The sequence below is a fragment of the Zootoca vivipara genome, chromosome 15 (assembly GCF_963506605.1).
Source record: "Zootoca vivipara chromosome 15, rZooViv1.1, whole genome shotgun sequence".
NCBI classification, from domain to species: domain Eukaryota; kingdom Metazoa; phylum Chordata; class Lepidosauria; order Squamata; family Lacertidae; genus Zootoca; species Zootoca vivipara.
Window position 1 is genome coordinate 12,035,052 of NC_083290.1, and position 24,007 is coordinate 12,059,058.

General features: G+C 44.5%; 1 protein-coding gene across 2 annotated transcripts; it reads right to left on the bottom strand.

Moving 5' to 3' along the window:
- Positions 1 to 3,801: 3,801 nt before the first annotated feature.
- On the bottom strand, positions 3,802 to 24,007 carry EIF4H (eukaryotic translation initiation factor 4H). 2 transcript variants are annotated; one of them, XM_035139440.2, is made up of 7 exons: positions 23,862 to 24,007; positions 12,464 to 12,648; positions 11,806 to 11,870; positions 11,603 to 11,702; positions 8,928 to 8,996; positions 6,558 to 6,716; positions 3,802 to 5,847 (listed from the first exon to the last, which is right to left on the bottom strand). In XM_035139440.2, the coding sequence occupies exons 1-7, from the start codon at positions 23,918 to 23,920 to the stop codon at positions 5,708 to 5,710; spliced, it is 777 nt and encodes a 258-aa protein (XP_034995331.2). In that variant the 5' UTR covers positions 23,921 to 24,007; the 3' UTR covers positions 3,802 to 5,707. The 2 variants fall into 2 exon arrangements, with proteins under 2 accessions (XP_034995331.2, XP_060124622.1); XM_060268639.1 differs by lacking the exon at positions 8,928 to 8,996.

The following is a 24,007-nucleotide window of genomic DNA, read 5'->3' on the forward strand; positions in this document are numbered from 1 at the left end:
GAGCATGGTGCTGACAATGCCAAGGTTGCAGGTTCAATCCCTGTATGGGACAGCTGCATAATTCCTGCATCGCAGGGGGATGAGCTGATCCTCAAGGTCCCTTCCAACTCTACAATTCTATGATCTTCCGTAGCCTTTTCTGGAAATTGGAACCTGGGACCTTTCCATGCAGTGTGCACTGAGCTACAAGCCCCTCCTCTAAAAATAAAGAGACTTTCCACTCCTCGTGGTTTTGAATGACTGAGAATCATAGAATTGCAGTTGAGAGGGAACCTGAGGGTCATCTAGTTCAACCTCCTGCAGTGCAGAAACCACTGCTAAAAAACTCCCTGACAGATGGCCATCCAACCTCTGCTTAAAAACCTCCAAGGAAGGAGAGCCCATCACCTCCTGAGGCAGTTCATTCCACTGCTGAACAGCTCTTACCATCAGAATCTTCCTGGTGCTCAGTCGGAATCCCCTTTCTTGTCGTTTGAGTTCGTTGGTTCAGGTCCTCCCCTCCAGAGCAGGAGAAAAACAAGCTTGCTCCATCTTCCACGGAAAAGAAACTTGAAGATGGTGACTGTATCTCCTCTTTCCCAGGCTAAACAAACATACCCAACACTCTGCAACTAGGCTTGGTTTCCAGACCCTTGATCAATCCATTAAAAAAAAAAAAATTACAGTGGTACCTTGGTTTATGAACTTAATCTGCTCCGGAAGTCCGTTCTTATACCAAAGCGTTCTTAAACCAAGGCGTGCTTTCCCATAGCAGCGGGGGACTCAATTTACAAATGGAACACACTCAACAGGAAGCAAAACATGTTCTTATTCCAAGGCAAAGTTCACAAACCAAAACACCTGCTTCCGGGTTTGCAGCGTTCTTAATCCAAGTTGTTCATAAACTAAGTTGTTCTTAAACCAAGGTACCACTGTATTTCATTTCACCAACAAATCTCTTTCCAAGAAACATCGCGAGCTGATTTGACAATAAAAATGTCCAAAAATGAAAACGTACACAAAAACTAATTTCAAATGCAAGACAGGTAACAGACTGGGATAAAGATCTCCACCGAAAAGGCAATTGATAGGCACCAAAAAAGGCAACAGAGAAGATAGCCATCTGATATGTAAGGGGAAGAAGTTTCAAAAGGGGGGGGGGGTGCCGCCACAGTAGAGGCCCAGCAGTTCGCAATGTGCCACTTTTGCTATACAATAGCTGTAACTCAGCGGTCGAGGGAGCACATGACTTTGCATGCCGAAAATTCCAGGTTTGATCCTCAGCCTCTCTAGCTAAGGCTGATCAGAGAACCAGGAGAGCTGCTGCCAGTCAGAGCAGACAATATGGAGGTGGATCTGATAATTCCAGGGAGAAAGTCTCTGATGTTCCCCGAGAGTGCGTTTTTCAAACAGATCTTACCGTCGTCCCCTACAACTTTTTTTACATTGCACGCTGCTAGGCCCACCTTGAAACAGGAAGCTGCTGTGCGATGGTGCCAAACCACGACACCCCTTTGAACAGAAGGAAACATTTAATGTGAAACCAAGGTGTCCCCCCCCCCCAGCTGATACAGACCCTAAAAGATCACCCCACTCAGCTAATTGCACTTGGCAAAAGTTGGCTTCAGGGCCATTTGTGATAAAAGCCATGCAATAACAGGTGGTTGTATGTTTTTTATAAATGGAGTAAGCACTAAGGGTGGAACACCTAATAAGAACGTCCTGTGGTTAAATTCTGGGGTCCAGGAACCAGAGTGTTCCAGGGAGGCAGTGGGTTTTTATTATTTTGGTTTTTATTATGTATTTTGTGTTGGTTTTTTAAACATCTTTATTTAAAGTTCAAAAAGTACATAATTACTGGTATATGTGCACTAAACATGGTGAGAAAAAGAAAAGGGGGAGGGGGGACCCCAAAACTGTATATTTTACAAGGTTGTTATTGTACTTCACCAGATCTTAACCTATTACAGTATTTGTAATGGATTCCAAATATCATTGAATTTGTCCATGGCAAGTCTGCGTTTACGTGCAAGTTGTTTATATGTTGCGAGTTTGCACAAGTCTTCAATCCAAACGTAGAAGGGAGCATTATTTCCCCCCCAATTCATCAGTATCAGTCTTTTTGCTGTGGTAAGGGCACAGAAAGTCTACTCGTATTGTCCTTTTGTAAGGTTCCATGTGCTGGGTATACAATTCAAGAGGATATTTTGCTTTGTAACTGTTATGGTTGTTCTGTACAGTTCTGTCAATAGTCTCAGTTACCTTCTGCAAAAAACCTTTCAATACAGGACAACGAAAAAAACATGTTTTAGAGAAGCATTATCCCGATTGCATCTCCAACGGTTAGATACCTTAGATAGCACTTTTTAAAACAAATGCAATGCTTTTATCTTGTTTTTAAGCTGTGATCCAGCCTGAGATTTAATAAATTTAATAAATAATAACAATAGCCTCAATCCCAACAGCATGAACAGCACTCCAAGCAAAATTCTCAGTTCCTATTGATTTTGGTGGTGGAGGCAAAAAAAAACCCCCAAAATGAATGGTGGGGTGGATAGTTTAAACCTCTCCACCCAGCCCAGCGCACCGATGGGGATTCAAATTTTACCCTCCCCAGATCTGAGCAATTATTTGATGAGTGGGCTCAGCAGATCTGCACAGGACATCCGTTGCAAAAGCTAAGCCGAGTTTTGAGTGAACATCTTTGTCCAGGCCAAAATCCAGACCCATCTAGAGGGCGTGCAGCTTATGCCACCTAAGGGCCAAATCAGAGATGACATCCAATGCGTTTTGAAAAGGAACGTGTTGGAATGCTAATAGCATCCCGTTTGGGGGGGAGTGCTGGGAAGAGAGGCAAAGAGAAGAGCTGGGTTCTGAATGGACACACGGAAGGGAACAGCTACTCTTTCCTCCTCTTGTGATCTGGAGGGGAAACCCTCCTTTGAAGCTGGTATTTGAAATGGGAGGAAACCCCTCAGAGGTACCAACACATTCTGAAAAATGTGCATATGTCCATACAGAAAACAACATTGGCTTGTGGCTCCTCTGTATGGACAGGAGTAAAGCAGCCAACCCTCCTCGCTCTTTCAGCAGAAGGGACAGAGCCCCGGGATGCGGCTGGCAATCTTTTGGCAAAGAATTCAGCACCCACAAATAATTAGGAACTTTCCCTTCCTGCCTTCTCCGGGCTGCAAATAGCAGCAACAGACTGGTGTTGCAGCAGAATCCCAAGAATTTTACTTCTGAACAGGCTTCACTATTGAAATCAATAAACACTTTTCCGCTTAAGCGGCAAAGCTTTTGTAGCCAAAACTGCACCATCCATGCAACAGTAGGCCTAGGGGAGCCCCATTGTTTTGTAGAATTTATTTTATTTTTTTAGATAGAACCTGTACCCAGTGAAGGCTGAGCATGCTCAGTGACCATGGAATGCTGATCAACTCTTTGCTGGCAGCGAGGAGGGAAGGGGGATGAGGGAAGGGAATGGAGCATCCCAGAAAGAGGAGAGCTAGCACACAGGCACTCAACTCCACATTGCTAACATTTCATTTTAGGTCCCCATTTGTCAATTTTCCAAGCTCTGTATCATTGGTTCCTTCTACAATGCCTTATTCAACACCTCTTAAGCAGGATTGTTTTTTGGGGGGGAATGTAATTAGGATAGACATTTTTATTTTTGCAAGAAAATCTACCAAAACATGTCTGCAGAACTTCCTTTGGTTTTCCATTCTATAAACTGTTGCCCCTTGAACAAATCTGATATCCCCGACAACTCTTCTCTGCCCAGATGGTGAAGAGACTTCAACACAGACCAGTCTTAAATATTACTTAATGTTTTCTTTATTTAAAAGATCATTCACAAAATACCATATCCATAAATTTACTTTGTCATGAAGCAGAATGTGTTGAGTGTTTGGAAACTTGTCTTTACACGTTTAAAAGTCAAACAGATTGACTACCAGGTGAGTTTTGCATGGGCATCCTCTTTTTTTCTTTGCCTTTGCTCTTAAAATCTCGGGTCTTCCACATTTTGAATGGAAGAGCGGCTACTGGATGGAATTCGATTGGAACACAACCACACACACATACACACACAAAAAAAATTGCATGTCTCGAAAGAAAAGTAGTGTTAGACAAATGGTTCTTATTCTTAGAAGTGGACTGAAAGACAGGGGCAGGAAGAGACATTTATACTATGATACCCAAGGGGAGGCTAGCCCTTGGAACATTTGCCTATACAAATTGAAACCTGTTTTTACACAATGGACATGTCTTTTTTTTTTTAAGGGGAGAGAAAGAATCACACATCTGGTGCTTTCAATTCTACCTGTTCCGAAGCTACAACCGGATACCCTAAGCATCCACGTCAGGCACTGCAGGTGTTCATACCTTGACCAGACCTCACACTGAAAGCAATAACCTGCGAGCGAGAAACGGCTCCCTTCTTGGTCACCCAACGGCTCAGTATTTTGCTCCCTCTTTTAAGTTAAGTGCACCATCAAACCTTTTCAAGCAGAATCCTTCCGGTATGGAGAGACAGGGGCTTCCAATCACCTGTGCCTTTAGCGGCACACAAAGACACTGGGGTTCTGCAATCCAAAGAGAGCGCCACCCCCTCCCGTCTCCGTTTGAGAGGCGAAGCATGAAAGCAAAGCTCAGTTCTGCACGGCAGCCCAAGAGACGAGCTGAATGCTGGAGGGGCAGAGTCAAGAGACGTTTCCTTCGAAACAGAGCCGAAGGAAGGAAGGAAGGAAGGAAGGAAGGAAGGAAGAAAAGTAAACTTTATTGGTTTCAGAAACTAGTTAAAAAGTGGATAGCAAATATGTAAAAAGAAAATGCAAGAAAATGCTGGAAGAAGACAGTCCTTGGGTGCTACAGTAGGCACGAGCTTTGAGGGCCAGGGAGAACTCGGCAGGCCAAGTCAAGGAAGCAGCAGAGCAGGGGCCCCTGTCTAGATTTGGCTGCTGACACGCAACTCGGCCCCAAGCAGGGGTCTGCAAAGTGCTGGCGGCACTGCCGGGAAGGGGAGGGGTGGAACTGATTTTATACAGTATATATATATATATATCTTATTCCAAAGTGCCTAAGGGCTAATGGGTGGCAATCCTATTTAACGTTGTGTTGCATGAGCTAATTCTACAGGGGCTGTATTCTAGAGCTCGAGACGTCTTCCGCTTGGCCGGGACTCCTCTGAGCTGAGGGGCCACGAGGTGTCGGTGGTAAGCATGCAGTGGAGGTAGAGAAGCACCGTGGAAGGCAGAAGGGAACGACGTGGAGCAGCAGGACTGGACCCTAAGCCACGTGTCTCGGAAGTGGAAAGAGCCAGAGAGGAAGAAAAGGTGACAGCAGCACCCCGGGGGAGAGAAGTCCAGCGCTTTATTGGCCAGAAGCCGTGTGCTGGGTTTGGGGGGGGAATGGCTTGCGAGGGGGAGGGGAAGGGAGAAACTTAAGACAATGCAGGCACTAGATACAGCAAAGCCAAGAACGTACTAAAAACCACTTGTTAACAGCTGACATGCATTCGCAAGCTCTGGTTTGTTTTGTTTTGTTTTTCCTTTTCTGTTTCAAGGAGGACAGGTGTCAGATGGTAGGAATGGTGGTTGCAGGGTTAATGTTCCGAGCACAGTTAGACACTCTGGGCTGTCTTGCGTTTTGTCTCCCACCCCCACCCCACCCCCTCAACCCCGTTCTCCCGCCCGCCCCCTCCCATTTCATCAACCCCTCAAGCTCATTCTTGCTCTTCCTTTACTATTTCCTCCCTCGGCTTGGCTCCACCAAAGATGGCAGAATTGGGGTTGGCTACTTGATTGAGAGGAGTGGCAACCGTCCGGGGCTTGAGCTGGAGTCTGGGCCGCTGGGCTCTTTCCTCTGGAAGAGAAGAAACATTTCTGCTCGAGACGCAGCTCAGGGGGGTCCCGTGAGCCAATGTACACCCCGCCCCACAAAGGATCGTAGGGCACCTGTGACAGATTGATCAAGGACAGGAAGCAAGTGCGCCTCCGGGTGCTGAACGCCCAACTCCCATCAGCCCCAGCCAGCATGCCCAATGGTCAGGGACAATAGTAGTCCGACAAGACCTGGAGGACTGCAGGGTCCTATATTTGGTATAAGGCTAGAGCCCACTTCAAATGCATGAAGGTAACAGAAGAAGTCCTCAAGAAGGCAGATGAATTCAGAGCAAAAAATGCAAAGCCATTCTTGGCCTTATATCCCCTATCATGTTCATCTCTTTGACACTGGCACAATCCTCTGCTCACTATTCTTGCAAGTGTGTGATCTATTTTACATGGACTCTAGCCCCCCGCCCCCAACCTCATGCCAGTGACTCTCCATGTGTATCTGTTATAGCAGACAGTTATGGCCTGCTACTCTGGAATGCCTCATACTCGCAAGTCCAAGTCATGTTGAAATGAATGAAACCAAAAAGCATTTCAAAATCAAGGTGTATCACAGTGCCGTCTGTCGCCGCAACTGAAGTTCGACCCCCCAGATGACGCCACTGAATGCTGCAGGCCCAAAGCGGTGGACAGCAGCAATTCAGCTGGGCCAAAATGCAGGAGAAAGCAAAGGCTGCCCACCTTCAGTTGGCTCTCTGAAATCCATGGCAGCGCCACGCACTGGAGGCCCATCCCTGAAACGACCGGTGCCTCCCATGGGTGGGCCGGCTGCTCCTCCTCGCCGATCCCCGGGACGGGTCCGGCCTCCCCGGCCTCCCAGGAAGTCGTCATCTCTGAAACCTGTCGGGAGAGACATGGCAGTAAGTGCCAGCTCTTTGGACGTGCCCGAAGCGACAGCCTTGTTTCTCCAACAGAGGCAAACCCACCAGCGGCTTCATCCAACCTGCGGGAGCATCTTTGCGGAAAAGTGGCGACCAAAGGACCAGCTTGGCATGAGTGGCTTGCCAAAAGACAGGAGTGGTTTTAGTTAAGCAGGATGCACTGGAGAGACTGGGCTAGGAGATGACGGCCACGAAACAGGAAGAGAAGAGGCACTCTGCCATTTCATACAACTAGCTACAGAAAATGAAAAGCTCCTCCAACAGTGGGGACATGTATGGGCCCTAACGCTGCCCCCGGTTCGTTGAGAGGTAAAGGCATGGCTTTTCCAGAGAGTTTTTGAGGATTGCCTGGTGCTGATGCTATGCCTTGGCTCTTTCTCTTGGTGTAAAAACTTGGCGCTCTTGATTTTACTGTTAAGTGCTTATTTCATTCTCTTAGTTTGATTGGGTTGCTGCCTTAGATTTCCTTGCAAAAGGAAGGAAGGGGTTTTGGGCTTGTTGTTTTTTATATAAAAAAAATAGATTGTTGATATTATGAGGGGGATCAAAGAAAAAGAGAGAAAAGGTTCACACCTGCAGACTGCAATACAAATGTAAAATTGCTGCAGCTTGAAATCACGATCCCATACGATTTCTTCCTTTTGGAGAGTGTCAAGTGCACTGAAGCAAGAGTGGTTGCTTTGGAAAGACGGCAATCCTTGCTGCTAAAACCAAGATGCATACATGCATTTTGGCCAAGAGGTTTCTTACGACCAACAGGCAACCCATCCCTACTGCAAGTAGTCTCAAAAATAAGGTGGGAGGATAATCTGCCCCGACTGACATATGCATACCTATACAAGGATGCCGGAAGAACCCCCAAATTTCTGAATTGAGAAAAATGCATGGACTGTAATTATAATGACTACTTTAGTATTTGGCTGTCTTTCAGTTAGCTTTTTATTATTTTTATCATTGACGTTCTGTAATGTGTTTTTAATCTCGTACACTGACCTGGGATCTTCTGTTAAAGGGCAGCACATGCAATAAACTGAAATACTACTACTAATAAATAAATGCTACTACTAGACTTACAGAGTTAAGTTTGAAAATTTTCTGGCCAAAAGGAGGCTGGGGGAGGAAACATGATCAAATACAAGGAAAAGGCAGTCTAAGTGCATCAGGAGCAGGACAGGAGAGGGAAGAATGAACTACTTGAGGATAAGATGACCTTACAATGTCCATCCACTATGGGATGCCTCCAGCAACATCTTCTGCAACTAAGAATTTCAAGTACAACCATCTGCCATGAACACAATGCGTAAGCCACAAGCATTTGGTTTATACTCCCAGATTCTCATCTGTTGAGCAGGAATAACCCTCATTAAGGAAGCTGTGGGAGGTTGGATTGTACACACACAAGTTTTGTGCTATGTAGCAATAAACAGGAATAAAAGTAAAGAGCTATATAAGGCTACACGCCCCGCTTTGAGCTGGTCTGCCTGGCTTATGGAGCCAACTTAGTCCTACAGCCAGAGCATATATTTATGCCGCCTCTCTGCCCATGTTGCAAGAGGAAAGAAGTAATCCAGCATGTTCAGCTGAAAGGCAAGTTAGTAAGCTTTCAAGAGGCAGGGAGGGAAATAAGCTACCTGGGCCTATCCCTCATCTACTTCTCACCCAGTGGGCCTGATGCTTTTATTACAGGATCCAGAAGTGTTGAGTGCACCAAAAAGAGACAGACAGATGGAAGCAGAGTCCCAGCTGATGCTAAGACAGTGTTACTCAGAACTGCACAATCCAAGCCATGTCTTCTGAAAGCAATTCAGGTTACAAGGAAGGGTACTTACATTTGTCAAAAAGATCCAACACTTATTCATGCCCTCAAATCTTCGAAGACTTTCAACTTTCCCCACCCCACCCCAAACTATGACTAGACATTGAAATCCTTCAATCAAAACAGAACACAGACGACTTGCAACCTTTGCCACAGTCTTCAAAAATTAAGAAACATCCAGATACAAGTTTTGGGCTTCTGCCTTAGTGGCCAACGAGACTGCCATAGGATGATCTGTGGTCACAGGCATGTCTGACAGAGGAAGGCAAAAAGGAAGTGGAAATAAAAACATTTTTTGGTGGAGGTAGGGGACAAGGAGGAATCAGGAAAATGAAAAAGGAGAAATACTGCTACCAGAACTGAAGTCATCTCTGGAATCCCATCCACCTCCTCGTGCTTCCCGCGGACCTCCTCCGCCCATGCCTAAAAAGAAAGCCACATTGCAAGCAGGGGTCAATGGGGAAGGGGGGAAGGTCTAAAAGGCTCCACTGCCAGCGGGCGGAAATCCCAATGCTCTCTCAGCCCGGTGCAATCCTCACATTCACAAACATTGGGCAATTGTACTCTGCAGGAGAATGTGTCTAGATCAGAGGTGTGGTTGGCACATGGAAACCCAGGAAAGGACACTGCACTTAGCTCTCAAAGAAGGGGGCTCATCCATCCAAGCCTGGGCAGGAAGGTTGCAACGAAGAGACCTGTGAAGTGCCAGCATCTTCAGAAAACGCAAAGGTTCAAAGACAGCTTTTCCATATTTCCCTGAGCTGAGATGCGCTTAAACCACTTACATCACAAAACTACACAAAGAGGCAGAGGGGGCCTGCTAAGGTTAGGAAGATAGCACATTTTCTGCAACAACATCTACACAAACTGTCTCAACTGCTGCTCCTCTATCTGGGAGCACTCGACCTTGTGACACATGCGGTTGCCCAGGCTATGAAGTAGAGCATTAGCGAGTTCAAGGTTCTTGATGTTAGCTATACAAGAAAAAAGTTTGTTTCCTTTTGGATCCAACAGCTCAAACTGTATGGTATTATTAAAATAGTAGATGAACACTTGTGAGCTCAAGCTGCGGCCTCCTTTTGTTTTAGAGAGCCATACACCATGAAATAGCCCAGCCTTTGAAATACCTTTCTGCTCCGGATACTTTTCTGCCTAGCAAAACACATACAGCTGCTCAGATCTGTCTGTGTGAACCTGGAGCTCTTTAGAACAAAAGAGGCAGGAGCATTAAAACAGTCCAGCATTACTCAGAGCAGTAAGATGCATGGTTTTGAAGACGCCAATTAAATCATTAAGAGTTTATTGTGAGTTAACGGCTCATTGCTACTTTAGCGCCTCAAGATACACCATGCCAATCTTGTTTTCCCACGTAGTTTTAAACACCATACTTAACTTTAGTTGGTGGAAACTCAACTCAAACATAGTTGGGGGAACTCATGTCTTCAAAGGCTGGCATATCAGTCTACACTAAGCCTTTTCTGAGCATCTACCTACCATCAGAGCTAAGCAGTACATGGCAGTCACCTCCCATGTTTGTGGAGTGGCAGTATATTAGGAAATATTTGTTTTCAAGCAAAATGGAAAAAAGGGCAGGTTGAGGCAAACTATTTATTCTCCCTGCCCTCCAGTTAGCCAAGAAAGCAAGAATATTCCCTCCAATTCAATTTCTCATGTGCTCCGCACTGATGATGTACACAGGAACAGGCAGGGAGAACCAAATCTCCAACCACAGTTCAGTCAAAACTGCTTTCGTGACTACCACACCTTGAAAAGTCACTGCTTGCAGCTCCTCAAATTATAATTGAGCCTAGGTAGCTCCTACCCAGAGTCACTCTCCTTCAATTTGCTTCCTTGAGGTTCCTCCCATGCCAGCCTTTAAGGAGATAAAAGCTACACACCTGCCTGGCTCTGTGCCTACTTATGAGATTCTCATACTTGGAATAGTCATCCAAGAATGCTTGAAGTCTCCCAAGCAGGCATTTGCTAGCACATGATGTGCGCAACAAGACCTGGCTAGCAGCCAGAGCACCAGAGAGGTTGGAGAAGAGGACTTGCCACCACTGCCACTCCCTTTTGCTGCCTGCCACCAACCACTCCTGGAACCAACTGTGAACCACCCAGCCCAGCAGAGGGCAATATTCAAGCTTGCAGGATCTAATTTGTGTTTTACTGGAACCCTGTCAGCTGGAGCCAGGTGCAAAAGACATACCCTTAGAATGAAAGAACAGGGTACCTCTGTGCAACTGCCAAGCATGAATTTGTTCTGAGCTCAGGAACTGAACTGAACTCAGCCCTTCCACACATAAATCAATTTCTTGTTAAATATTGTTTGCTTTTTAGACAGTACACTGTGTGTGTGTGTGTGTGTGTGTGTTTAAATGCTTTATATTTATATTCCAATACAGTATTTCTTGATTTCAGCAATCTAATTTAGGCATGTCATTTTGCTTGTTGCTATTGTTAAACAACTACCGGTAGTAGTCAGAAATCCTTGCCAATGCACCACCAATCACCCAAATATCTAGATCACAAACTACCTTCTGCCTACCCCGATCTAGGCTGCCCACCTCTTCTGAACTGCTGTGGCCTCCTGGAGTGCAGCAAGACTAGAAATTGATTAGCTTCTCGATTTATTTACTGGCCTGTTTGTTTTCATTTAGCTCTGAACTTGTGATGCATGGTCTAGATTATACCACTCCAATAATACATTATCACTAACTCTAAATTATTCCACGATTAAGACTAATTTTTCCCATATGTATTTAACTGTGGTGTTTCTTGTCTTTGAATTTATTGATGTTTAATACAGATAGTTTCCCCCCAAATGTTATGTCTTTTAATAATACTAACATTTATATAATACTAACTTATTGTGAGCAATTTTGGGCACAGTTTACTGTTGAAAAGTGGCAGGTAACTAAACTAAAAGCTTATTATTATACATACTGTACACACATGCTAGTTTAAGGCGGCACTAATGCAGTCATTCCAATTTGCCATATATTAAACAGCAGCTATTTAAACATCACCTCTGTCCTCTGGGCCGCCACCTTTTTTGAAACCGAAGCCACCTTTGTCTTGTTTCCTGCCTTCGGCAATGTCCACTCGGAGTGACCGGTCCCCCCAAAGCTGTTGGACGCAGAAGAAGAGGAGGAAAAATCTTACCACCAGTCATTCTAGCAAGGGCAGCTATCAATCCTCAAATACTATTTTATAAAAACGGTAAGCTTACTGCTCCATCGTATGTCAGAGCTTCTTTAAGTGATTCAACCTCATCAAATTCTACGTAACAAAATCCTGTAAGACAAAAAGAGATTAAAAACGAAACAGAAGCCAACTTTCATCTCAGTATCTGGAAAGTTGCGAACCCAGATAGTGTACACAAGTGGGCTGTTAGTATGTTGAGGCAAGGAAGTGAAACTAGGATATCGGGGCAAACAGAGGTTCATGAGCTGATCTGTCTCTTTTGAGGTACCACTGATTTCCATCCTGTTCCCCAACCTCTTCCCTCACTTCTGCAAACAGAATAAGGAGATTTGAGAGATGGGGGAAGAGAGAACATGTAAGCAAACCTGAAGGACAATGTGCTCCCACACAAAACTCCCCCAAAGCAAAAGTCTTCAGAGAAGTTAAGCTCAGTGACCACCAGACTGCCTGTTCTCTCTATGACTGTAAGCAGACTATGAAAGCTAAATGGTACAGCACATGCTATGCAGGGAGAAGGTCCCAGTTTCAATCCCCATCATCTTCAGGTAGTTCTTGATTAGCAGGGTATGACTGAAAGCTACTTAAGATGGCATGTGTACCTTAAAAGCTGGTATCTCTCACCACTAATCAGCTGCCTCTCTACCTCAAACTTGGTTATGAAGGAGAGAGATGGAAGCACCTACCTTTAAATTTATCTGTCTCTTTGTCTCTGACTAATCGCACACTCCTTACACTGAGATCTTTGAAGATGGCATCAATGTCTCCTTGGACTGTGTTGAAGGGGAGGTTGCCAACGTACGCTGTGAAGGGGGGCTCTGTTGGAAGCTCTTTCTGTCTACGTGAGCCAACACCAGCACTGCTACGAGATCTGTTGACAAGCACAGAATTAGAACCTAGGCCAGAGTGCTCCTGGGATCAGGGAGCAGCAAGGATGGTCCATGAGGGGAAGGCAGGGAAGAGATGTTACAGTAGAGCTGTATCTCAGTTATACTAGCTGTGTAATATAAAAAAAGGATGATATATCCTCTCCTCCAGGAGTTGACAATTCAAATTTAGCCAGTAGAGAGAGAAAGGAGGGTGCTAACAGGCACAGGGGCACAGAAAGTAGAGATTTTGTATTAATTGGGTATATGCTTTAACTAAAATCTTGCTATTAATTAGCCACACAGTGTGGCCCCATCAACAGATGCCTGTGAACAAAGGCAGTTATGTGCAGCTCCCCAAGTATGAAGAACAGCAGTCAGCCATGCCAAGTTCAATCACTGTGCTGCCCGATCTCATGCACATCTACTCAATGTGGTTCAAAGATCTGAAGGGGGCAACTTTCCCCAACCTTTCAGTGCAGGACACTTGGTACAGGCAGGAGGGTTTAATGAGCATGAGTAGAAACCCAAGCACAACTTGCTTTAGATACAAAATTAATTCATATATACACAGTGTTCAATTTGTTAACTTGACTGAATTGGGAGTGCATAAAACCAACCCCATCATCCTGAAAGGCATCTGGAACAGCAAGGTGGCTCTAACCAGCTGGCTGTCATTTGGTGTCCATGATGGAAGATGTTGACAGGCAGGAGGTAGATCAGGAAGTACTGACAAGACCTCTAGATGAGCTGCAGCTACAATTTGGGACTGCCAACAGTTTAAGAAGAGCGAGGACAGAACACTTTGCTGATATGGCTAGCCTTGTGCTGATAATCTCCAAGCCTATTTAAGCCAATATTAACTGGTAGGCTTTCTAGGACTAGGCAATATCTGGTTTTCAACACCGTGGTATATCACCAGCTACACATCAGGATCTATCACAATGTGTACAATAAGGATGGAGCTGTGTAGAGTCATTGGCTGGCTTCATGGTTTTTCCTACATTGTGATTTTTTTGCATAGCACAAACATATTTATCATTATTTATGATGTATTGACAGGTCAAAAATTATGAAACTGGTATCATGATATGAACTTCAAAACTGTTTTGGGCTATACAGTCATACCTCGGTTTAAGTACGCTTCGGTTTGAGTACTTTCAGTTTAAGTGCTCCGCGGACCTGTCTGGAATGGATTAATCCACTTTCCATTACTTTCAATGGGAAAGCTCACTTCAGGTTAGGTACGCTTTAGGTTAAGTACGGACTTCCAGAACCAATTACACTCATACTTTGGGTTAAGTACGCTTCAGGTTGAATACTCCGTGGACCCGTCTGGAACGGATTAACCCACTTTCCATTACTTTCAATGGGAAAGTTCGCTTCAGGTTAAGTACGATTCAGGTTAAGTACAGACTTCCGGAACCAATTGTGTACTTAAACCGAGGTACCACTGTATACAGCCCAGCCCTATTGACTACAGTGGAACCTCGGTTTACGAACACCTCGGTTTATGAATTTTCGGTTTATGAACGCCATCGACCCATCTGGAACGGATTAATTCACTTTCCATTACTTTCAATGGGAAAGTTTGCTTCAGTTTATGAAGGCTTCAGTTTATGAACAGACTTCCGGAACCAATTACACCCATGCTTCGGGTTAAGTACGCTTCAGGTTGAGTACTCCGCGGACCTGTCTGGAACGGATTAATCCACTTTCCATTACTTTCAATGGGAAAGTTTGCTTCAGTTTATGAACGCTTCAGTTTATGAACAGACTTCCGGAACCAATTACACCCATGCTTCGGGTTAAGTACGCTTCAGGTTGAGTACTCCGCGGACCTGTCTGGAACGGATTAATCCACTTTCCATTACTTTCAATGAGAAAGTTCGCTTCAGTTTATGAACGCTTCAGTTTAAGTACTCCGCGGACCGTCTGAACAGATTAATCCACTTTCCATTACTTTCAATGGGAAAGTTCGCTTCAGTTTATGAACGCTTCAGTTTATGAACAGACCTCCGGAGCCAAATGCGTTCATAAACCGAGGTACCACTGTACATCTTTGTAGCTCTTCTAGCCAATTTTAAAGCTGTATTGGAATCCTATCTCTAGTGACTCAGATGTGGACTGGTACTTGTGTATTTATTTAGAACATTTTAATCCTCCTCTTTAGCTGAAAAGGCTCCCAGATTGACAATCCCTGGCTACAGTAGTCGTACAATCTACAATGCATGAAATAAAAGGGGAAAGGGAAGAGGGTTGAAGAAAGGAGAAAGTAAGCGAGCCCAGGCTCCAGTTGTAATTGGTGGACCTGAGAGGTTTAGTAACAAAGCATCGTAGACCTGCCTACCTCTATTTTTGAATGTTCTGACAAGCAAGGAGGGCACCTACTTGCCAATGGCCTTCCCAAGACAATCTTTCTGCAGTCCTTATGGGAAGAAAACTATTCCACAGCCAAAGCATGTATTGGAATACATCCCAGTTGCCTTCTTTTCACCTGATCAACATGCTTCGTATGCATAGAAAGAAGCCACAGGTGTCAACTGGCCAATTGCAAATACTGTATACCTGGAGCTCTTTGCCTTTTTAAACATGAAAAGCAATGCAGAAAAGGTGCAGATCTGCCTGGGTAAATATCCAAGTAATGATATTAGAAAACCTAAAAAGATGCCTTCCAACTAGGGTTAACTAAACTGATAGTCTAAACTGAGGTAAGACCTTTCCTAAACTTAAATACATGTTGAAAAAGAAAAGAAGATACTGAAAGCTAGGACAGGGTAAGTGTGTAGTTCTGAGTGTGGTGCTGTTGATAGGGCTGATAAGCATTTGATACAGTATAGTCTATCTCCTAAATCTACTTCTTAAATAGAAGCAGTCACCATAACCTACTCAGTTTTTCTTACAAGAAGAAAAAGAAAAAGAGAAACCAGTTGGTTCAGTGCTAGAACATGTGCAAAGATCTACTCTACCTGCACCCAACTGTGCATTAAAACTCACATCATGGATACCTTACGTATAACAGCAATGCCAGCAGTATAGTCTCATGGATATGTCCACTACGTTTATCAAGGGGTGACAAACTATATTTGCTTTATGGAGTTCGACCACAAAGAGCTTAGGGAAACTGGCCCGTCCAAATAAGTATTGAGTTGGTTTTGCTTTGTGTCTTCCTTTCCACATCAACCAGCTATAAATAGGTTGGGCTTGGTAGAATTTTTCACAACTAACAGAGGCAACAGACTGATGGAGCATGTCGCCACCAGTCCTATGAAGAGATGATGAACTGTTTTCTGGAAGGGTGACTCAGTCTTATGAGCCAACCATGACCAATTCATGTGCTTTCATAAGGACACTCATAAAGATGTCACATTGGACACAACCCAGTTGACCGGCAAACCAACCTCAGCACCATGAGCCCTGGATGAAGACTCCCTCCAAGATACTCCCAGTGACACACCTATCCCATCATGTTTCCTAATGACAATCTGTAGTCATCTAAATTTATGAAGTTGGTTAGCCAGGGGTGAAAATTGCTATATCATCAAGACAGAGACTATGAATGAAATGGGAATGAGGTAAAGAGCAAATTATCTGATATACTCTGCAGGAAAGGATGTTAAGAATGATGCATGTAGACATGATGTGCCCTAAACACAATCTACATTTTTTAAAAACCACAGCTTTAAATGCTTCTGTATAGCTTTCTGAAGAGAATTCAATTTCCTTGTCAAAAATTCACCAGCTGCCTACATGCAGGCAACATACTTATTTTAAGATACAACTTTTCTAAAGTCCATATTACTGCAGAATCCCAAGAAACTAATAACTAACATAATGGTAAAGCATGCTGGAAATGTAAAGAGAAGGATGGGGAATTTTATCATATGTGGTGGACATGCGACAAAGTTAAAAGATTTTGGGAGATGTTATATAATGAATTGAAAAAGATTTTTAAATATACTTTCCCCAAAAAACCGGAGGCATTTTTGTTAGGGATTATGGGAGGAGAGATTAGGAAAGAAGATCAAGTATTGTTTATGTATGCGACAACCGCGGCTAGGACATTGTTAGCCCAAAAATGGAAACTTCAGGAACTACCAACAATTGAAGAGTGGCAGATGAAAATGATAGACTATGCTGAATTAGCTAGATTGACTTGCAAAATCCGAGACCAAGGAGAGACAAGGTTCCAAAAAGACTGGAGTAAATATGTGGACTATATGGAGAAAAACTGTAGAAGTTTAAAAACACTTGCAGGATTGAAATAAATCCTACGAATTGACTGAAAAAAGACAGTAAGGAACTGCAAAAAAGGAGTTAATAAGAAATCCGCATGAAGGGAGGGAGGGAAGTCACAGCTCAGCAGAGCAAGGTGAAAGAGGGGAACATAAGATGTATTGTATAAAAGATTGATTTTTTTTATTTTGTTTTGTTGTTAATTGGAAAAATTGAATAAAAACTATTTGGAAAAAAAAGAAACTAATAACTAACATAATGCTATCACCCTTGCAGCACAAGAGCATGTGGTGATTGTGGAAGATTCATGCTTCTTCCCTAGATATAACGAGAGTTCTCAACTCCCTCTCACTCCCATAGGGTCTGCCCTAGCCGGATGAATCACTAGCCCTGGATCAAGTCTTCTTGAGGGGCAGTCTTCATGCAAACGGCCTCAATTTCACTCCTGGCACATCACTGGCACCGGCCTAATATTCATTAGAACAAGCACAGCTGCCAGCTATGAAGTCAATGCCATTAATAAAGAGTGAGGAAAGAAAAGGTAAAGTCGTACCACTCTGACTGGCTCTCTAATAGGAAAACACCACCTCCTTTCAATGGTGAGGCACCTTTTAAAGCTGAGATACAATACTAGGTTCAACAGATGTGCATAACACCCATAAAAAAGTATACGTAGTCTCTGCCAACTAACCTGTGACCCTCCACATATTTTGCATTACAGTTCTCATCAGCTGCAGCCAACAATTTATTACAGTTTACAATCACATAAAACTAAAATAAAAGCAGACTATTGTTAAAACGACAATGAAACAATAGAATACAAAGTAATGTAAAAATCTAACATACGAACGGCCTGAAAAGAGAAGAGAATCTTGTCTTGATAAATGATTGTAACCTCAGCACAAATGAAACTACTTTAGGGGGAATTGAACGAACAGGACTGACATATCCTCCTGTTGTCACATCTGGTGGCAGGAAACCCAGAGACCAGTTGGAATGGGAGCAGGCACTTCATAGAATCATAGAATTGGAAGAGACCACAAGGGCCATCCAGTCCAGCCCCCTGCCAAGCAGGAAACACCATCAAAGCATTCTTGACATATGCCTGTCAAGCCTCTGCTTAAAGACCTCCAAAGAAGGAGACTCCACCACACTCCTTGGTAGCAAATTCCACTGACGAACAGCTCTTACTGTCAGGAAGTTCTTCCTAATGTTTAGGTGGAAGCTTCTTTCTTGTAGCTTGAATCCATTACTCTGTGTCCGCTTCTCTGGAGCAGCAGAAAACAACCTTTCACCCTCCTGTATATGACATCCTTTTATATATTTGAACATGGCTATCATATCACCCCTTAACCTTCTCTTCTCCAGGCTAAACTTCTCTAGACATCCCTGTGTGACAAGAGCTCAAGGTGCGCTGCAATGCATCAGTGCACTTTCTGCCAGAACGGAATCAAAAATATTTTTGCTGCAGAACAAAATCTAATTTCCAGTCCAGAAATGGGGGCAATAACTTCAACATATAGTTATAGAATGGCTGCAACTGAATTTTTAGAATTAGGTTGTTTCACTGCAGTTTGATAGCACTTGAAATTGCAACTTGAGGAACTAGGAAATTACCAATACAGTACAATAAAGTTGAACAAACTTTTTCAGGCTTATGTCCCAGCTGTGCTCAAAAGTTTAACTTAGATTACTTAATTACTGAAATTAATTGCACTGAGGCTAATACAGCCACAGCAGTCAGCATTTCTGCAAAAGGCAGCAGTAAACAACTCAACTAATTTCCAAGGTATTATGCCTACCTACTGCTTTCAGGAGCCTTTAAATAAGAATGCTAGTGAACAAATGCTGGAGCCGATGAAATCTGGCATACACTGAAGAGTTTTCCATCTTAGACTACACCCATTCTGTAATCAGCTCATTCCCAGTTTGATAAACTCGAACTGAAAAGTAGCCTAAGCTCCAAGTACCAAATGTTCACTTCCCTTTCCATAGGCAACACACAAGCAGCATCAGCCACTCCTCATTGCCCTAATCCCTTATTTGATTTTAGTCAGACTCTTCTCTGCCTTTTGCTTGTTCGTTTCTCATGCTTAGCCACTGCAAAGGGCTAGGAATGCAGAGTTCTTATGGCTTGTCGCAAAAAGTACAAGCTGTGATCAGGTCAGCAAGATGCCTGGCAGAGATGTTGGGGAAATGAACCTCCAGGTGGCAAAGCAGATCACCTCCATACACCTCCCAGATCATGTTAATGTGGAGAATACAGTGCATGGCATATGCAATTCCTCCTATACAAAAAGTATCACCCAAGAATACTGCTCAGGGGCCTTTGTGGGAGGCATCAAGTGACCAAAAGGCCATTAGTCTCTGCTCCACTAGATTCAAAACTAGCCGGATGAGTAGCCATGAACTTTGCTCCACCTCACAACTGTTTAAGTGCCTTAAACCACCTCCTTATACCCTAAAGGATACAACCCTGTATTTCATCCTCTATTTCACCTTCAATGAGATTGAGATTGAGAATTGAGATTGAATCCTGACAAGACAGAAGTACTGTTTGTGGGGGACAGGAGGCGGGCAGGTGTGGAGGACTCCCTGGTCCTGAATGGGGTAACCTTGCCCTTGAAGGACCAGGTGTGCAGCCTGGGAGTCAATTTCAACTCGCAGCTGTCCATGGAGGCGCAGGTCAATTCTGTGTCCAGGGCAGCTGTTTATCAGCTCCATCTGGTAAGCAGGCTGAGACCCTACCTGCCTGTGGACTGTCTCGCCAGAGTGGTGCATGCTCTAGTTATCTCTCGTTTGGACTACTGCAATGCGCTCTATGTGGGGCTACCTTTGAAGGTGACCCGAAAACTACAACTAACCCAGAATGCAGCAGCTAGACTGGTGACTGGGAGCGGCCGCCGAGACCACATAACACCAGTCCTGAAAGACCTACATTGGCTCCCAGTACGTTTCCGAGCACAATTCGAAGTGTTGGTGTTGACCTTTAAAGCCCTAAACGGCCTTGGTCCAGTATACCTGAAGAAGCATTTCCACCCCCATTGTTCTGCCCAGACACTGAGGTCCAGCGCCAAGGGCCTTCTGGCGGATCCCTCGCTACGAGAAGCCAAGTTACAGGGAACCAGACAGAGTGTCTTCTCGGTAGTGGCACCCACCCTGTGGAATGTCTCACCAGAGGTCAAAGAAAACAATTACCAGACCTTTAAAAGGCATCTCAAGGCAGCCCTGTTTAGGGAAGCTTTTAATGTTTGAGGGATTTCTGTATTTTAATATTTTGTTGGAAGCCGCCCAGAGTGGCTGGGGGAACCCGGCCAGATGGGCAGGGTATAAATAATAATAATAATAATAATAATAATAATAATAATAATAACAAATCTCATTTTTATCCGTACCCCACTAATTCCACTTCGTCTGAACTCTGTGCTCCACCTTACATCCAAAGGATCTACCTTCCCTGGCCCCTAGATTCATACCATCCATTCCCACTCCTGCTTAACCTCTATTGATTGATCGATCCATAATCTTCCTTTCTTCTGCTCTACTATCAAGATTTAGATTTGGCAGCTCCTTGAGGAATAGCTTTGTTTTATTTCTTACTCGTGTTATTCTGTCAAACAATACTGACATTAGCAGCACTACATATACCGGTAGTAAATTCTCAGCAGCCCATACAAACCATACTGTAAGGTAGACAGAATAAAAAGGGCCACCCTGGAAAGACATAAGAAATAGAAGGGGCAAACTGAGGAGCTTAGTAAACCATCCTATCCAGTATGTTTCACACCCACAACCATTTTCATAAGAGATGCATGCATGCTTTTCTAAAGAGATACGCAGTCAAATTGAATGCAGACCAGAAAACAAATCACATCTCCTAGCAGAACCCATCCGCCTGCAAAAGAATAGGAAATGTTTAAAGTGATTCCATTCACTTGCGAAAAGTATCATCCACCCTTTGCCAAATGGTCCTAGGGAGGACAAACCACAAATATTACTTTAAAAATCATTAAAACAAAATACTCACAACTAGGTGACTCATCACTATCCCTGGCTCCTCCTGCAGGCCTGGACAAAGAGCTATGTCTTCCGGAAACGAAAGTAATACTGCTCTAGATGCACCTCAGAAGGAAGGGCATTCCAGAGACGAGAAGGCACCCAGAGAAAGCTCTCTTATTAGTCAACTTATCAATTTCATCCTAAAGTAGAATCACATGCCAGGCTGCCAATCTTCAAATATTTGCATCACAGGTAGTTTAAGGCTTTATACATCAACGTAAGTACCTTGAATTGTACTCTGAAGCAAACTAGCAACCACTGCTGAGTATTTAAGACCAATGTTAAATGGATGTAGCCATCATCACCCATCAGTACCCCTAGCCAAAGCATTCTGCACAAGCTGCAGCCTCTGAAACATGTGATGGCAGCTCCACATAGACGATGTGGACAATAATCTTATCAGGAGGTTATGAGAATATGAGTTACTATGGCCAGACCTTTTTTTTCAGACTGTAAGATGAGCCTGAAGGGTCAGGCCAATGGCCTATCTCATCCAGTATCCAGTTCTCACAGTGGAAAGCTAGCTACTTGTCAGAAGCCTGCAAGCTGGGCATGAGCACAACAGCACTCTGCCCCCTTGTGATGCCCAGGAACTTGTATTCAGAAACACAATGCTTCTGCAGTTGAGGTAGACCATAGTCTCATGGCTAGTATATGTGGCTACCTAGGAATGGGTGTAGCTGGTGAACCAGGAAGTAGAAACACCTAGCCACTGAAGCAACTTGGACCTCAGGTAACATAACTGTATTAAGCACCATCCCAAGCTATCCACCTGCCTTTCAAGGAAGTGCAACCCCATTTAGTTCTTGGATTCAGGAACCCAAAGCACACCTCCATCTTGTCTGGATTCATTTTCCACTTACTGGTCCACATCCAGCCCATTACTGCCACCAGCCCAGTCAACACTCTGTCTCACCTGTTTCAGATGGAACAGAGAAAAAGAGTCGGGTGTCATCTGCATATTGATGAAATCTTGCTCCATATCTCCTAATGACCTCTCCCTGCAGCATCATTCAGGTGTTAAAACAAATGGGGGACAGGATCAAACCCTGCAGGACACTTACCATACAGTAGCTCCCCATTGCTACTCTGTAAGTAACCCTGGAGCAGTGTGGTCACCTCCCAAAGCCACAGATATGTTTGTGAGCACAACACACATAGCACTTCTTGACTGACCCTAAAGCTTTTTTCTTACGACACCTCTTTATGCTAGTTCTTTCTATTTTCTGAAACCTGTCAAGATAACCCAGATGATTTCACGTACAGTACTGAAGAGTTCATTGGGCATTCCCTCTCCCCCTCAATCAAAAACATATTCAGGCAAGTCACTCTGACTCTTCCCTCCCCCCTCCACTCCATATTTGCTATATGAAGATAATAATGATAAACCTACAGGGTTGTTATGAGAATGGCTGAGATAACTGCTCTCAAATGCACAAGCTATAAAGCTTCATAATTTCCTCATTTATACCACTTTTAAACAGTTTACAAAGCAGTATATCCCAAATATACTCTCTAATATTAAAAATAGAAACCTCTCAGCTTCTCTCTGATAAGAGATCACACATGATTCTTACTGGAGTAATAGGACTGGTCAATAACTCCAGATTCTCTCACAAAGAAAGCCCTGCAGTTATGGTTTTATGTTATGTGTGAATGCAGTCATGAGATGTGGAAAAAGAGGAAGCAAAAATAAATAAACAGGCAAACTAACTGTTACTTTTTAATGCCCCCTTCCCCATATACTATACTTACCCATCTAGAAGTTGCTGGGTGGGTGTGGAGAAGAAGACAACATTTTCCTCCAACTTCCATTCATTCCTCCATATTATTCTTTCCTATGGTATGACTCATATGCTCCCCCTTCCTTCAAATTACCACCCCCTTGCCCACAAATAAGCACAAACTTTGGGAACAAACTCAATACAAAACAAACTCAATTATGGAGCCCCAAGTCAGGGCTATGACTATAGGATGAACTCCTTATTGAACTACATGGAAAGGTTACAATATGAGGGAGGGGTAGTTTAGAAGAAAAAGTAGAGTAATGAATGGACCACTTGACAGAGATGAAAAAGTAGATAAGGAGAGGTTTCTCTCAAATTTATTCATCAAATAAAAATGAATGGCACAAACTATGGGATGCACTGCCACAAAATGCAGGGACAACAATGGGCATGGATGACTTTACAGGACATTAGACAAATTTCTAAAGGTTAAGACCATCAGTGTTTAACCAACCTCCCGTCAGTGCCAGCTTACCATCCATCAATGCCCAAATCAGTCTTCCTAGCCCCCCCCAGCACCACCCACCTCTTGATACCCCAACTAAGTGACTAAAGAAGCTGGAACCCTTTCCCCATAAGCTCAAATCTTCCTCGACCCACCTCCCTTATCGGAGACCACTTACCTTCCATCAAAGCCATTCCCATAAGAGACATCTCAGGCCTGGCCCATCCCCCCCATAAATTATGCCCTCCTAGATCTCCCTCTTTTTTCAGCCCCCCTTTCCTGTCAGACGCCACTTCCACCAAAGCCCCAAATATCCCCCCGCCCCCAGAAAACCTTTGCTCACACCTACCTCGATCCCCCTTGTGCTGACCCACCTCCCCCTGCCAGGAGCCACTTCCCTTCCGCCAGAGTCCGGATCCGTCTTCCCCGCCCCCTTCTTGGCACCCGCGTGAGAGGCGCTCCAGGCCCGATCCGTCCCCCCACCGCATAAACTACGCCTCCGGCCCTACCGGACCCCGCGCTCGCTCTGACCCGCCTCCCCCGCCCGGAGGCTCCTTCTCCTCCCTCGACACACGCGCTCGCCGCCCCGCGCACGGGCCCTCCTGCCGCCGCCACCTCGCTCCTCCCCTCGCACGGGCCCCGAGGCCGCCCTTCGCCTCCCCGGCCGGCCCCGCTTCCCTTCCCCGCTCACCCGCGGCCGCCGCCAAAGCTGCTGTAGGCCCGGTCGTCATAAGCGTCGAAATCCGCCATTGCTGCTGCTGCTACTCTTGCTGCTGCTGCTGCTACCGCTGCTCCTGCCGCCGCCTCAGCCTCCCCCGAGCGCGAGCGAGTGCCGCA